General features: G+C 45.9%; 1 protein-coding gene across 1 annotated transcript in view; it reads left to right on the top strand.

The window, feature by feature from the left end:
• Nucleotides 1-1,163: 1,163 nt before the first annotated feature.
• ZNRF3 (zinc and ring finger 3) overlaps nucleotides 1,164-15,259 on the top strand; it is a 28,304-nt gene continuing 14,208 nt past the window's right edge. The window contains exon 1 of the mRNA XM_060784806.2: nucleotides 1,164-1,552. Coding sequence (XP_060640789.1) covers nucleotides 1,289-1,552 — 264 coding nt within the window. The 5' untranslated portion in view covers nucleotides 1,164-1,288. The remainder of the gene's footprint in view (nucleotides 1,553-15,259) is intronic.

Below are 15,259 nucleotides of genomic sequence, written 5' to 3'. Positions count from 1 at the left end.
TATGATATTTTAATGAGTTTATATGTTTTTTATGGCTGGAAACCGGGCTGAGTCCCTCAATGAGGTTGAGAAGCTCGGTATAGAAAACTGTGAAATAAATAAATAAATAAATAAATATTGCACCACCTGACATCCGCCGGGAAGTAGCAGCCAACAGTGAAAGGACCAAGGCAAAGACATCTCCAGCTCATCCCTTGTTTGGGTATCAGCCAGCATGTCAACGACTTAAATCAAGACATAGTTTTCTTAGATCTACAGTGACACTCGCTGGAACACCCCAGCAAGCGAGAGTCCAAAAGTGGTAGGCTCAAACCCAGAACCTCAACCAATGGCTGATACCAAATGAGAGACCCCCCCCCCCCCGGGCACACAGAAAACTGGGCGACTTGGAAGGCGCTGAACAGGCTGCAGTCTGGCACCACGAGATGCAGAACCAATCTTAAGAAATGGGGCTACAAAGTGGAATCCACGACATGTGAGTGTGGAGAAGAGCAAACCACTGACCATCTGCTGCAATGCAACCTGAGCCCTGCCACATACACAATGGAGGACCTTCTTATAGTAACACCAGAGGTAGTTCAAGTGGCCAGATACTGGTCAAAGGACATTTAATAGAATACTAAGCTTGCAAACTTTGTGTTTTGCTTGTTTGTTTGTTAAAAAATGCAATGCAACTGTTTGGTCTGCCCCTGAATAAATAATTACGTCTATTGATGGACAAGACGAGGGCGTGTCTGTATCTTAGCCACGCCCCTTTCTTGCCATTCCGAGAGGAAAAGGGGGCGTGTCTATCATGTAACAACTCCCCCCTTTTCACAAGTTAGTACAATACTTCTATAGATGCGAAACAGGAGGCGTGCCTATCACTTACCCCCGCCTCTTTCCAAGCACTTTGAACGACAGCGCGAAGGGGCGTGGCCTATTCTGTAGCCGCCCTTTTCCGAGCACGTCATAACAATCTATTGAGAACGAAGGGGCGTGGCCTATCCAGTAACCCCGCCCTTCGTCCGCCAGATTCCAAGTTACTATTCCGCTGGGGCGTGCCTATGCTGTAGCCCCGCCCCTTTCTCCCGCGTCAACCCATTCAGGGGAGACTATTCGGTAGCTCCGCCCCTTTTTAGCACGTCAACTGAAGGTGTGTCTTTGATTTAGCCCCGCCCCTCCCTCCCTCGCGAGGGCGTGGCTTCCTCGGCGCGGAGGAAGGGGAGCCGGCGGGGCCAAAAAGGCGTCGTCGGCGGCTGACGGGGGGCTTAGCGGCTATGGCCCCCTCCGGGCTTCCGTCGCCGCGATGACGGCCCCGCCTCTTTCCTCGGAGGGGGGCGTGGCCTTCTCCTCCTTTCTCATCTTCTTCTCCGTCTCCATCATGGCGGCCTCTTCAGCTTCTGCTGCTTCTTCTCCTCAAGCGGCGGCCTCCTCTTCCGCTCAGGCCTTCGTGGAGGTGGTCCTCTTCGAGCCGGGACCCGGCGGGGAGTACTCCACCTACACCGCAGGACTCCAGGGCCGCTTCGCCCGCGCCGGGGCCACGCTCAGCGCCGAGGGCGAGATCGTGCAGGTAAAAGGAGTAGGCCGCGAAGGGTCTGCGCATGCGCCGCGGCCAGGCCAGGGCAGCCTCCCTTCTGCGCATGCTCGCGCGCCTCCCGTTCCTGCGCATGCGCCACGAAAAAAACCCTCAGCTCCTGGCCTGGCTTGGCCTGGCCGTCTTGAACAGTGTTTCTCAACCTTCCTAATGCCGTGACCCCTTAATACAGTTCCTCATGTTGTGGTGACCCCCAACCATAACCCTAACATTATGAATCGCCATGTAAAGAATGATCTGCAGGACGTATTTTCATTCACTGGAGCAAATTTGGCACAAATACCCAGTATGCCCAAATTTGAATACTGGTGGGGTTGGCGGGGGGATTGATTATGCCATTTGGGAGTTGTAGTTGCTGGGATTTATAGTTAGCCTGTAAACAAAGAGCATTCTGAACCCCACCAACAATGGAATTGAACCAAAATTGGCACACACAACTCCCATGACCAACAGAAAATTCTGGAAGGGTTTGGTGGGCATTGACCTTGAGTTTGGGAGTTGAAGTTCGCCTATATCCAGAGAGCACTCTAGACTCCAACAATGATGGATCTGGACCAAACTTGGCACGGATATTCCACATGCCCAAATGTAAACACTCATGGGGTTTTGGGAAAATAGACCTTGAGATTTGGGAGTTGTACTTGCTGGGATTTATAGTTCACCTACAATCAAGGAGCGTTCTGAACCCTAACAATGATAGAATTGGGCCAAACTTCCCATACAGAGACCCCCATGACCAACAGAAAATACTGTGTTTTCTGGTCTTTGCTGACCCCCCTGACACCCCTTCGCGACCCCTCCAGGGATCCCGACCCCCAGGTTGAGAACCACTGGTCTAGAATAATAATAATAATAATAATAATAATAATAAATACTTTATATAATAAATATTGTCATTTCTGTAATCAATATTTCTATAATAGCAATCATTTATATAACAAACATTTTATAATGTCTCTAATAAGTCATAGAATCATAGAATCAAAGAGTTGGAAGAGCCCTCATGCGCCATCCAGTCCAACCCCCTGCCAAGAAGCAGGAATATTGCATTCAAATCACCCCTGACAGATGGCCATCCAGCCCCTGTTTAAAAGCTTCCAAAGAAGGAGCCTCCACCATACTCCGGGGCAGAGAGTTCCACTGCTGAACGACTCTCACAGGAAGTTCTTCCTCATGTTCAGATGGAATCTCCTCTCTTGTAGTTTGAAGCCATTGTTCCGCGTCCTAGTCTCCAAGGAAGCAGAAAACAAGCTTGCTCCCTCCTCCCTGCGGCTTCCTCTCACATATTTATACACGGCTATCATGTCTCCTCTCAGCCTTCTCTTCTTCAGGCTAAACATGCCCAGCTCCTTAAGCCGCTCCTCATAGGGCTTGTTCTCCAGACCCTTGATCATTTTAGTTGCCTTCCTCTGGACGCATTCCAGCCTGTCAATATCTCTCTTGAATTGTGGTGCCCAGAATTGGACACAATATTCCAGGTGTGGTCTAACCAAAGCGGAATAGAGGGGTAGCATTACTTCCCTAGATCTAGACACTATCCTCCTATTAATACAGGCCAAAATCCCATTGGCTTTTTTTGCCGCCACATCACATTGTTGGCTCATGTTTAACTTGTTGTCCACGAGGACTCCAATATCTTTTTCACACGTACTGCTCTCGAGCCAGGCATCGTCCCCCATTCTGTATCTTTACAATTCGTTTTTCCTGCCAAAGTGGAGTATCTTGCATTTGTCACTGTTAAACTTCACTTTGTTAGTTTTGGCCCATCTCTCTAATCTGTCAAGATCGTTTTGAATCCTGCTCCTGTCCTCTGGAGTATTGGCTATCCCTCCCAATTTGGTGTCGTCTGCAAACTTGATGATCCTGCCTTCTTACCCTCTCGTAGTTTGAAGCCATTGTTCCGTGTCCTAGTCTCCAGGGACGCAGAAAACAAGCTTGCTCCCTCCTCCCTGTGGCTTCCTCTCACATATTTATACATGGCTATCATGTCTCCTCTCAGCCTTCTCTCCTTCAGGCTAAACATGCCCAGCTCCTTAAGCCGCTCCTCATAGGGCTTGTGCTCCAGACCCTTGATCATTTTAGTCGCCCTCCTCTGGACACATTCCAGCTTGTCAATATCTCTCTTCAATTGTGGTGCCCAAATATTTCAATAATAATGTTTTCTATAATAAATACTTCTATAATAAAAATAATAATACATCTGTAATAGATATTTCTGATGCTGTAATATTTCTATAATAATACTTTCTATAATAAATATTTCCATTTCCAGAACATTAATTTATGTAATAGAAATTTCTTTCTAAAATAAATATTTCGATAATAAATATTTCCATTTCTATCATAAATGTTTCTAGTTCTAAAATAATAATTTCTATAATAATTTTTCAGTTTCTATAGTAAATCTTTCTATAATAATTTCTATCATAAATAATTCTATTTCTATGCTATTATTGTCTATAATTATTATTTCAGTTTCTATAATAAATATTTCTATGATAATATAGGTAATAAATATTTCTGTAATACATATTTCTGTTTCTATGGTAATAATTTTCAGAAACAATTTTATAGTATTTATGCTATATTTATTTATTTACATCACTTATATCCCGCCCATATCAGCCCGCAGGCGACTCAGGGCGGTCGACATATCAGCACAATTCGATGCCATCAATACAATACAACAGCAAAACAAATAAGTGCATTTAGACAAAAAAGACAGTGCAATAACAATTTAAAAAGAGCTATATCCCCATCCGTTTCATCGTCTTGGCCGTTCCTGGGTCATTCTCCATCTCAAGCTTGACTATCTAGCTACAACTCCCATATGCCAAGGTCAATCACCTCCAAACCACGCTTGTATTCACAGTTGGCTATGTTGGGTCTGTATGCCAAGTTTGGTCCAGGTCAGTTATTGGTGGCTGTTCTGTTGCATGCTGGGCCTGTAAAGAATTTCCTTTAGAACAGGACGTGCAATCTTTACCCAGCAGGAAGCCAGGGGGCCCAAGGAGAAGTTCTCAGAGGTTTTTCACCACAAATAGTCTTTAGATGGCTTGTGAAGTACAACAAAGTCTTTTATTAATGAACAATCAAACAGAAACTTCTCTTGTCTTCAGTAAAGTTAAGCAAATGATTCCAAGCTTTTAGGCAACTGGTGAATTCCTAATCTTGCCCACGAAGGACAGGCAACTGTCTTCAATAACTTCTTTAAAGGAAAATCCCCTTTTTAACTTCTCCCAGACTGACTGTAATCTAACCCTTACTGATGTGAGCTCCGCTACCGGGTCGAACTGCTTCTCGAACGCCGAGTGGACCTACCACTAAAGGCTTAGATGTTCTCCAGCTGGAGTTCTTTGGTCTTTAGGGCTGTTTTCCTGGAAATTCTTAAATGTTGAAGCTTTTGTACAGGGGAAGCTTGCACACTTCTATACATTAGCTTTCCTTGCTGAGACTAACTAAAAATGGCTCCCTTCCCTTCCCAATTGCCCTGAGCAAGGGGCGGGACCAAAACTTAACGATGATGGACAGGCGACTTGCCCTATGTCTGCAACCAAAAGAAGCCACCTATCTGCAGAGTCCCTGAAACCTAGGACTGCAATCAAACATTTAATACAAAGCAAATAAAGTTGGAGTTCCTGGTACAGCTGTACCAGAACAGTGGCATAATGGGTTAAACCCTTCTGCTGGTAGGACTGCTGACTAAAAAGTTGGCAATTCAAATCCAGGGAGCAGGGTGAGCCCCCATCTGTCAGCTCCAACCTTGTGTGGGGGGATGACGGAAGCCTCCCACAGGATGGTAAAACTTCTGGGCATCTGGGCAACGTCCTTGCAGACTGCCAATTCTGTCACACCAGAAGCAACTTGCAGGATGCAGGGTGAAGTGCAATTCCCATGCAGGTGGGTCACTTCCCCAAACTCCTGTATTATGTTCTTTTGGTCATGATGAGCTCTGGATACAGGGCAAAGTAGAACTCCCATGCAGGTCTGTCAGTTCCCCACCCCAGTGTGTTCTTTTGGTTAACAGATTTCTGTGTGCCAGGTTTGGTCCAGGTCCATCCTTGGGTTCACAATGCTCTCTGGATGCAGGGTGTACTATAACTCCCATGTGGGTGGGTCAGTCCCTCCAAAAACCCTTCCATTATGTTCTGTTGGTCATGGGGAGGATCTGTGTGCCAAGTTTGGTCCAAGTCCATCATTTGTGGGGGGTCGCAGTGCTCTGTGAAAGCAGATGAAGGTCCTGTAAATCCAATTGTCTGTGGTCCCTCCTGCAGACTGAACTCGGACGTAAAGTGGGTCATGGGGGTTATGTGTGCCAAGTTTGATCCAGGTCTGTCATTGGTGCAGGTAGCAGTGTTCTCAGGAAGTGAGTGAAGGTACTGCAAGTCTCATTGTTCATGGTCCATCCTTCCTAAGGGTTATGGGAGAAGCAGTGGGCGGGTTCTGCAAATTCCACACTAATGTGGAGAGAGAAAGGAATACTGGTATGTTTGTGGTGGAGGAAACACATAAAATCTAGGATGAAATAGTCCCCGTATGAAAGCCTTCACTTCCATGGTAGGCAGGATGGTGTTTGTGGAGGACATGGGCTCCTGGGCATGCCCATGGTGCTCACTATAACCTACAATGTCATTGGAGGGAGGGCTTTTGGTGTCTCCTGAGTAGTGGGAGCTATAGCTTATGTTTATGGAGACAGGGTGTAAGGTTTCTGAGCTCCAACTGTGTTGCTGTGGATTAATCTTCTCTGAAAGAACACACCAAGACGTGCAAGGGCTGAAGATACCAAACATCTTGATTGTTCGGAATACAAGTCTCACACTACTGGCCGTCTACAGGGTGAGGCAGCATAACTTCTTTTTTCAAAACTTAATAAAACCCATTGTATGAATCAGAAATTTTTATTTTCTTTTTTATAATGTAGGCGCATACCTGAAGTTTTGTTTTACGTAGTTTTGAAGATCAAGTTAGGTAGGTGACGTCCCCCATTCACCATACACTAAGTAAACCGATTTCTGGCATTTGTCATGACTCTTGCCAGCATAGCAGGCGTTATGTTGGCAATTTCTTCCTGGATGTTGGTCTTCAAATCTTGTAGGGTCCTTGGACGGTTCACAGAAACACGGGATTTTAAAAAAAAACATAGAAAAAAATCACAAGGGGCCAAATCTGGAGAGTGGGCTGGCCACTCCAAATCCGCTCAAAAAGTAGGCCTCAATGGCAAAAGCACGCTCCTTGCTGTTCCAACGCATGATGGCGACTGAACTGTGTCAGGACAAAACTTTATACTCCTGCCTCTCGATCGAGACCACTAGCGCTCCGCTAAGTCTTCAACCGACTGAATGGTGCGCATTTAAAAAAAGGAAGTTATGCTGCCTCATCCTGTATATAGGTTTAGCTACAATATAATAAAGCACTCAAAGAGTTCAGGCACCTGGAGCTTGCCCCTTTCCACATCCCAGAGCCCACTTTCGCCCCACCTTGGGGCAATGAACTTTTATGGCTGGTTCATATCTCCTCCCTTGGTCATGTACTGTGTGTCAGAATGGCTGATGGTTGGATGGCATGAGATAGACATCATGACACAGGAGCTTTTCTGTGTAAGTGGACACCTCAGCCACATACACACATATCGATTTTCACTATTATTATTTGTATAGTAGGTAGAAGGTGAGATATAGATACACTTACTTACTTAGGCGATCCCTCGTTGGACGAGTAAGATGGTCTTCCATCATGGGTTTCCCTGTGGGTCCGTATGTGGCTGTGGAGCCCTATTCTTGCTTTGCATCTTCTTCTGCAGTGAGGGCATTGGTTTCCAGGTGGAAGGCGGTCCTGGTTGGGGTTGGCTTGACGCGCCTTCCTCCTGGCACGTTTCTCTCTTTCACCCTCCACTCGTGCCTCCTCGAATTCTGCAGCACTGCTGGTCACAGCTGACCTCCAGCTGGAGCGCTCAAGGGCCAGGGCTTCCCAGTTCTCAGTGTCTATGCCACAGTTTTTAAGGTTGGCTTTGAGCCCATCTTTAAATCTCTTTTCCTGTCCACCAACGTTCCGTTTTCCGTTCTTGAGTTCGGAGTAGAGCAACTGCTTTGGGAGACGGTGGTCAGGCATCCGGACAACGTGGCCGGCCCAGCGGAGTTGATGTTGGAGGACCATCGCTTCAATGCTGGTGGTCTTTGCTTCTTCCAGCACGCTGACGTTTGTCCGCTTGTCTTCCCAGGAGATTTGCAGGATTTTCAGGAGGCAGCGCTGATGGAATCGTTCCAGGAGCTGCATGTGACGTCTGTAGAAAGTCCACGTTTCACAGGCATATAGCAGGGTTGGGAGGACAATAGCTTTATAAACAAGCACCTTGGTATCCCTACAGATGTCCCGGTCCTCAAACACTCTCTGCTTCATTCGGGAAAATGCTGCACTCGCAAAGCTCAGGCGGTGTTGTATTTCGGCGTCGATGTTGACTTTGGTGGAGAGGTGGCTGCCAAGGTAGTGGAAATGGTCAACATTTTCTAATGTTACACCATTAAGCTGTATCTCTGACATTGAGGAGGGGATGGCTGGTGACTGCTGGAACAGCACTTTGGTTTTCTCGATGTTCAGTGACAGGCCAAGCTTCGTGTATGCTTCTGTAAAGGTGTTGAGAGTGGCTTGTAGATCTTTTGAATGCGCACAGACGACATTGTCATCAGCATACTGGAGTTCTATAACCGATGTTGTTGTAATTTTGGTTTTGGCTTTCAGTCTGCTGAGGTTAAACAGCTTGCCATCTGTCCGATAGATGATTTCCACTCCGGTGGGAAGCTTCCCATCAACAAGGTGAAGTATCATAGCAATGAAGATGGAGAATAAAGTTGGGGCAATAACACATCCCTGTTTGACACCCGATTCCACCTTAAATGGGTCACTTTGGGAGCCATTGCTGTCCAAGACTGTTGCCATCATGTCATCATGGAGGAGCCGCAGGATGTTCACAAATTTGTTAGGGCACCCGATTTTTTGGAGGATGGTCCAGAGAGCGCTGCGATTCACTGTGTCGAATGCCTTTGCAAGGTCGATGAATGCCATGTACAGAGGTTGATTTTGTTCTCTGCATTTTTCTTGGAGCTGTCGTGCAGTGAAGATCATGTCCACGGTTCCTCTGGAGGGGCGGAAGCCGTTCTGGGATTCTGGGAGGGTGTCTTTTGAGAGGGGCAGAAGGCGGTTTGCAAGGATTCTTGCGAGGATTTTCCCAGCGGAGGTTAGAAGGGAGATACCTCGATCGTTTCCGCAGTCTGTTCTTTCCCCTTTTTTGAAGAGGGTGATGATCCTTGAAGTCTGCTGGGATTTTCTCGGTCACCCACACTTTTTCTATGAGCTGGTGGAGTTGGTGTGTCAGCTCAGGTCCTCCCTCTTTAAAGATTTCAGCAGGGATCCCATCCGGTCCGCTGGCTTTATTATTCTTTTGTTGGCTGATGGCATTGCTGACTTCTTCCAAACTAGGCAGTACTGCAAGCTCATCCCTGGTTTGTTGTTGCGGGATTTGTGAGAGGACCTCTTCGGCCACATTGGAGCTGCGGTTTAGGAGGCTTTGGTAGTGTTCTTTCCAACGTAGTGCAATTAACTTTTGGTCCTTCAGGAGTTTGGTTCCGTCTGATGAGCGTAGAGGCTGTATGCCATGGTTTCTTGGTCCATAGATGACCTTTGTGGCTTTGAAAAATCCTTGAGCACTATGGGTATCTGCCAGGTGTTGGATTTTTATTATTTGTATAGAAGGTAGAAGGTAAGATATAGATACAAACTACTATTTTATAATTTATTATTTTTTATATATTGATTCTATTGTTGTCGTTTATTCAGTCGTTTCTGACTCTTGGTTCAGTCGTTTCTGACTCTTCGTGACCTCCTGGACCAGCACACACCAGAGCTCCCTGTCGGCCATCACCTCCCCCAGCTCCTTTCAGAGTCAAGCCAGTCACTTCAAGGATGCCATCCATCCATCCATCTTGCCCTTGGTCGGCCCCTCTTTCTTTTTCCTTCCCAACATAATTGTCTTCTCTAAGCTTTCCTGTCTCCTCATGATGTGGCCAAAGTACTTCATCTTTACCTCTATTATCCTTCCCTCCAATGAGCAGTCGGGCTTTATTTCCTGGAGGATGGACTGGTTGGATCTTCTCGCAGTCCAAGGCACTCTCAGAACTTTCCTTCAGCACCCCAGTTGAAAAGCATCTATCTTCCTTTGCTCAGCCTTTCCTATGGTCCAGTTCTCACATCCGTATGTGACTATGGGGAATACTATTGCTTCAACTATGCGGATCTTTGTTGCCAGTGTGATGTCTCTACTCTTCACTGTTTTTTCAAGATTGGACATTGCTCTCCTTCCAAGAAGTAAGCGTCTCCTGATTTCCTGGCTGCAGTCTGCGTCTGCAGTCATCTTTGCACCTAGAAATACAAAGTCTGTCATGACCTCCATGTTTTCTCCCTCTATTTCCTAGTTGTCAATCATTCTTGTTGCCATAATCTTGGCTTTTTTATGTTTAACTGCAACCCAGCTTTTGCGCTTTCTTCTTTCACCTTAATTAGAAGGCTCCTCAGCATCTCCTCACTTTCGGCCATCAAAATGGTGTCATCTGCATATCTAAGGTTGTTAATGTTTCTTCCAGCAATTTTCACCCCAGCCTTGCATTTCTCAAGCCCTGCACATCGCATGATGTGTTCTGCATACAAGTTGAATAGGTTGGGGGAGAGTATACAACCCTGCCGTATGGCTTTCCCAATCTTGAACCAGACTGTTGTTCCATGGTCAGTTCTGACTGTTGCTACTTGGTCCTTCTACAGATTCCTCAGGAGAGAGACAAGGTGATTTGGTATGCCTATACCACCAAGAACTTGCCACAATTTATTATGATCCACACAGTCAAAGGCTTTAGAATAGTCAATAAAACAGAAACATATGTTTTTCTGAAACTCCCTGCCTTTCTCCATTATCCAGCAGATATTGGCAATTTGGTATCTCGTTCCTCTGCCTTTTCTAAACCCAGCTTGTATATCTGGCAATTCTCTCTCCATGTATTGTTGGAGTTTTCCTTGCAAGATCTTGAGCATTACCTTACTGGCATGAGAAATAAGGACCACTGTACAATTCTATTAGACTATGTTATATACGGGGGGGGGGGGGGGGAGTATTTAGTCAGATACCAATTGTACAAGTTCTCCCACTTTAAAAGATGAGAGAGACCTACCTATGATAATTGACATCATAGGTAGACCTCAACTATGAGAGACAGCATGAGAAAGCACATCCAGAAAATCACATTGTCTGATTTTTATCTAATTTATTTGCAAATTATGGTGAAAAATGAGTATTTGGTCCGTAACAAAAGTTCATCTCAATACTTTGTTATATATCCTTTATTGGCAATGACTGAGGTCAAACGATTTCTGTAAGTCCTCACAAGCTTGGCACACACTGTTGCTGGTATGTTGGCCCATTCCTCCATGCAGATCTACTCAAGAGCAGTGATGTTTTGGGGCTGTCGCTGGGCAACATGGACTTTTGCATGAAAGTCCCCCAGGAGGATGATTTTTTTCTCCTTAAGGTATCTCCGATAGGACAATGTCCAGTTGATAGTAAAAATTTTCCTTGATGTCTTCATCAGCATCTAGTGTTGGTGCATAGGCACTTAAGATGGTTGTCTGTTGGTTTTTGGCAAGTTCAATTTGGAGGATTAAGAGTCGTTCATTGATGCCAGCGGGTGCTTTGGTCAGATGCTTCACCAGATCATTTATAATAGCAAAGCCAACTCCGTGCATTCTTTGGGCAGTCCCTTCCAGAAGAAGGTGTAGCCTCCTTTCTCTTCCTTTAGCTGTCCCTCTCCTGCTCTCCGGGTCTCCTGAAGGGCTGCTATATCGATGTTAAAGCGTCCCAGCTCCCTTGCAATGATGGCAGTTCTGCGTTCAGGGCGTTCACTGTCAGTGTTGTCCATCAGTGTCCGTACGTTCCATGTTCCGAAGTTCATTTTTCTTTTTTGGCCGCAGGATGGTGACCCCACTGGATGCGGCAGTCCAGTCAGGGATAAGAGAGGCAGACTATGTTTAGGGCACCTTTTCTAGCCCCTTCCCCGTGTGGGGTGAGGAGAGTGGGTCCTCAAAAGGGCAGCTCACTCATGGATACAGCTGCCGAACTACTCAACTGCCTTGGACATTGAGGTAGAACGACTGAGTCCGTATCCACTGGCCAAGGCCAGTCTGTGACTAGGGGCTTCCAGATTTCACAGTCCTGCCCCCGTCGCCACTCGCTGATCGCCATGGAACTTTTGTTGGTTTGTTTTTATTTTCCTTGGAAGACGCCTGTGTGTGAGTTTTTTTAAGTGTTTCATTAAAAGTATTATTATAAACTATTATACACTATAATAATAGAGGCGCAGCAGATTAAACTGCTGATCTGCTGAACTTGCAGACCAAAAGGTCAGCGGTTCAGATCCGGGGAGCAGGGTGAGCTCTCGCTGTTACCCCCAGCTTCTAGCAGTTCAAAAACATGCAAATGTGAATAGATCAGTAGGTATCACTTTGGTAGGAAGGTAAGAGCACTCCATGAAGTCATGGTGGCCACATGACCTTGGCGGTGTCTACGGACAACACTGGCTCTTTGGCTTAGAAATTGTGGTGAGCACCACTCCCCAGAATCGGACATGACTAAACTTAATTTCAAGGGGAAACCTTTACCTTTTATTATTAAAACTAATAATTTGAGTAAGGCATTGTTTGTTTTGGGGTGTTAGGTAATATCTCTTAGTTAATTAGTAACACTGTTTGAAAAAAGCCACCTTTTTATTTCATTATTTATGAATGTTTCCATTCGAAAATGCATAGGGCTGTGAGTGAACTACAATTCCCCAAACCGTGGGTCAGTCTTCCCTAAACCAGGCCTGTATGCACAGTTGGCCACGTTGCATCTGTGTCCCAAGTTTGGTCCAGATCTGACGATGGGGGCTTCGGAATGCTCTCTGGGTGCAGGGTGAACTACAACTCCCACATGGGTGGGTTATTCCTCCCCCAAACTCTTCCAGTATGTTCTGTTGGTCATCAGGGTTCTGTGTGCCATATTTGGTCCAGATCAGTCATAGGTGAGGTTCAGAGTGTTCTGGATACATGGTGAACTACTACAACTCCTACATGGGTAGGTTAGTCACCCCACAAACACCTCCAGTAAGTTCTGTTGGTCACCAGGTTTCTGTGTTCGAAGTTTGGTTCAGATCTGTCATTGATGGGGTTCAGAGTGCTCTAGATGCAGGACGACCTATAACTCCCACACGGGTGGGTCAGTTCCCCAAACCCCTCCAGTATGTTCTGTTGGTCATGGGGGTTTTGTGTCCCAAGTTTGGTCCAGGCCTGTAATTCATGGTGGTCACAGTGGTCTGTGGAAGTGAGTGAAGGTACTGCAAATCTCATTGTCTGAGTGCCATCCTTCCCCAACCCTCACCAGGAGAGAAAGTGCATCATGCGGAGTCTGTGTGTCGAATTTGGTCCAGGTGCATCATTCGTTCTGGTTGCAGTGTTTTCTGGAAGTGCGTGAAGATACTGAAGTTCTCATCATCCCTGATCCATCCTCTCCCAACCCTCACCAGGATGTAAAGTACATCATGGAGAGTTTGTGTGGCAAGTTTGGTCTTGGTCCGTCATTCTTGGGGGTCGCAGTAGTCTCTTGATGTGGATGATGGTAGTGCAGATCCCATCATTTGTGGTCCATCCTTCCCCAAACTGCACCAGGACGTATAGTGGTTCATGGGGTACCAATTGTGGTCCAGGTCCATTATTCGTAGGGGTGACAGTGGTCTCAGGAAGTGAGTGAAAGTACTTCAAATCCCATCATGCGTGGCAAATGTGGTCCAGGTCCATTGTTGGTTGGGTTCACAGTACCCTCTGCATGTAGGTGAACTCCCAACTCATATAAATCATGGTGAATTCTTCCCAGAACCTCTTGTTCAGTTGCTGATCAATTCCTGTTTGCTGTGTGCCACAGGAAGTGGTAGGAAAGGGTTAAGGGAGAGGCAATGGGCGGGGTTGTGCAAATTCCACATCAATGGAAAGAGTAAGAAACCCTGGGATGTCCATTCTGGAGGAAAAACAGAACATCTAGGATGACATTGTCCCCAAATGAAAGCATTCCTTGGATGGTAGGCAGTATGCTTGCCACATGCCCTTGGCGGCCTACTCCACAGCAATGGAGGCGGCCAGAAAGACTTTCTTGACTGCCCGCGTTGCGACTGGCGGAGTTGTTCCGGGTGGTAAGGGAGCTCCTTCAACCCACCAAGGTGGGGAGAACCTTGACCACCCAGCAACTCAGGGTGACGAGTTGGCACATCATTATGCAGATAAAGTCGCTCAACTGCGTTCTGACTTAAGATGCCAGTTTTGATGCAGTATCCATGGATGTAATGGAGGTACCTGTCTGTCCAGGTTGATGGGATTTGCAGTACCTTCAACCGATTCAGCTCTGGCTTTCGCAGACCACTAAGACCCCCATGAATGACAGATCTGGATCAAACTTGGCATACAGAACCACCATGACAATCAGAAAATACTGGAGGAGTTTGGTAAGAATTCACAATAATAGGATTCTAGAGTTGCAAGAGACCTCCAAGGGCCATCCAGTCTAACCTCTTTCTGCCATAAGGGAAACAGAATCAAAGCAGTCATGACAGATGGTCTTCAGACTCTCAATAATAATAATAATAATAATAATAATAATAATAATAATAATAATATCCTATGGTTGCCATCCACTCCAACCTCCTCCTGCCATAAGGGAAAAGCAGATGTTACTTGGAAACTGCCCTGAGTCCCCTCGGGAAGATAGAGCGGTATATAAATAAAGTTTTATATTTTTAATTATGGTGTTTGGGGAGGACATTGGCAGGGTTTGGGCTACATGTTCATGGCTATTATAAACTTCTTATTATTGTGTTGAAACTGATATAAACCTTTATTGTGAATTATAATATTATCATTTTAAAAGTATTTATTTTATTTCTTTATATCCCACTGTATCTCTATACAGAGATTCCAAGCAGCTCACAATCAAAAACATTACAACTTAAAATATAAAGTGTACAATAATAAAATAATACAATCGTAACTGATATTATTATGGTTGAGAAATCGATCCTATTCCTTCCTTCCTGCCTTCTTCATCCATTAAATGCAAGGCAGAAGAAAGGAAAATCTAGAATGGATTTCATTGAAGGGAAATGAAACTGATGGGCTCCATTGGGGGAAAAAAACCCGGAATGGACTCAATTGAAGGGAATACTTTGGATACTCCATTGAAGGGAATACTTTGGTCATTCGGACTTTTGGAGTTGGGTGCCATCTCTATGCAGATGACACACAACTCTACTACTCATTTCCATCTAATTCCAAGGAGGCCCCTCGAGTGCTGAACGAGTGCCTGGCCGCTGTGGCTATCTGGATAAGGAAGAACAGGCTGAAGATCAATCCCAACAAGACAGAGGTCCTCCTGGTCAATCGTAAACCGGATCGGGGTATAGGGTGGCAACCTGTGTTGGACGGGGTTACACTCCCCCTGAAGTCACAGGTCCGCAGTTTGGGAGTCCTCTTGGATTCATCACTCACGCTTGAGGCTCAGGCGTCGGCGGTGTCCGGGAGGGCTTTTGCACAATTGAGACTCGTACACCAACTGTGACCGTACCT

Source organism: Anolis sagrei, chromosome X, assembly GCF_037176765.1.
Source record: "Anolis sagrei isolate rAnoSag1 chromosome X, rAnoSag1.mat, whole genome shotgun sequence".
Taxonomy (NCBI): domain Eukaryota; kingdom Metazoa; phylum Chordata; class Lepidosauria; order Squamata; family Dactyloidae; genus Anolis; species Anolis sagrei.
This window is presented reverse-complemented; position numbering and strand designations above follow the sequence as displayed.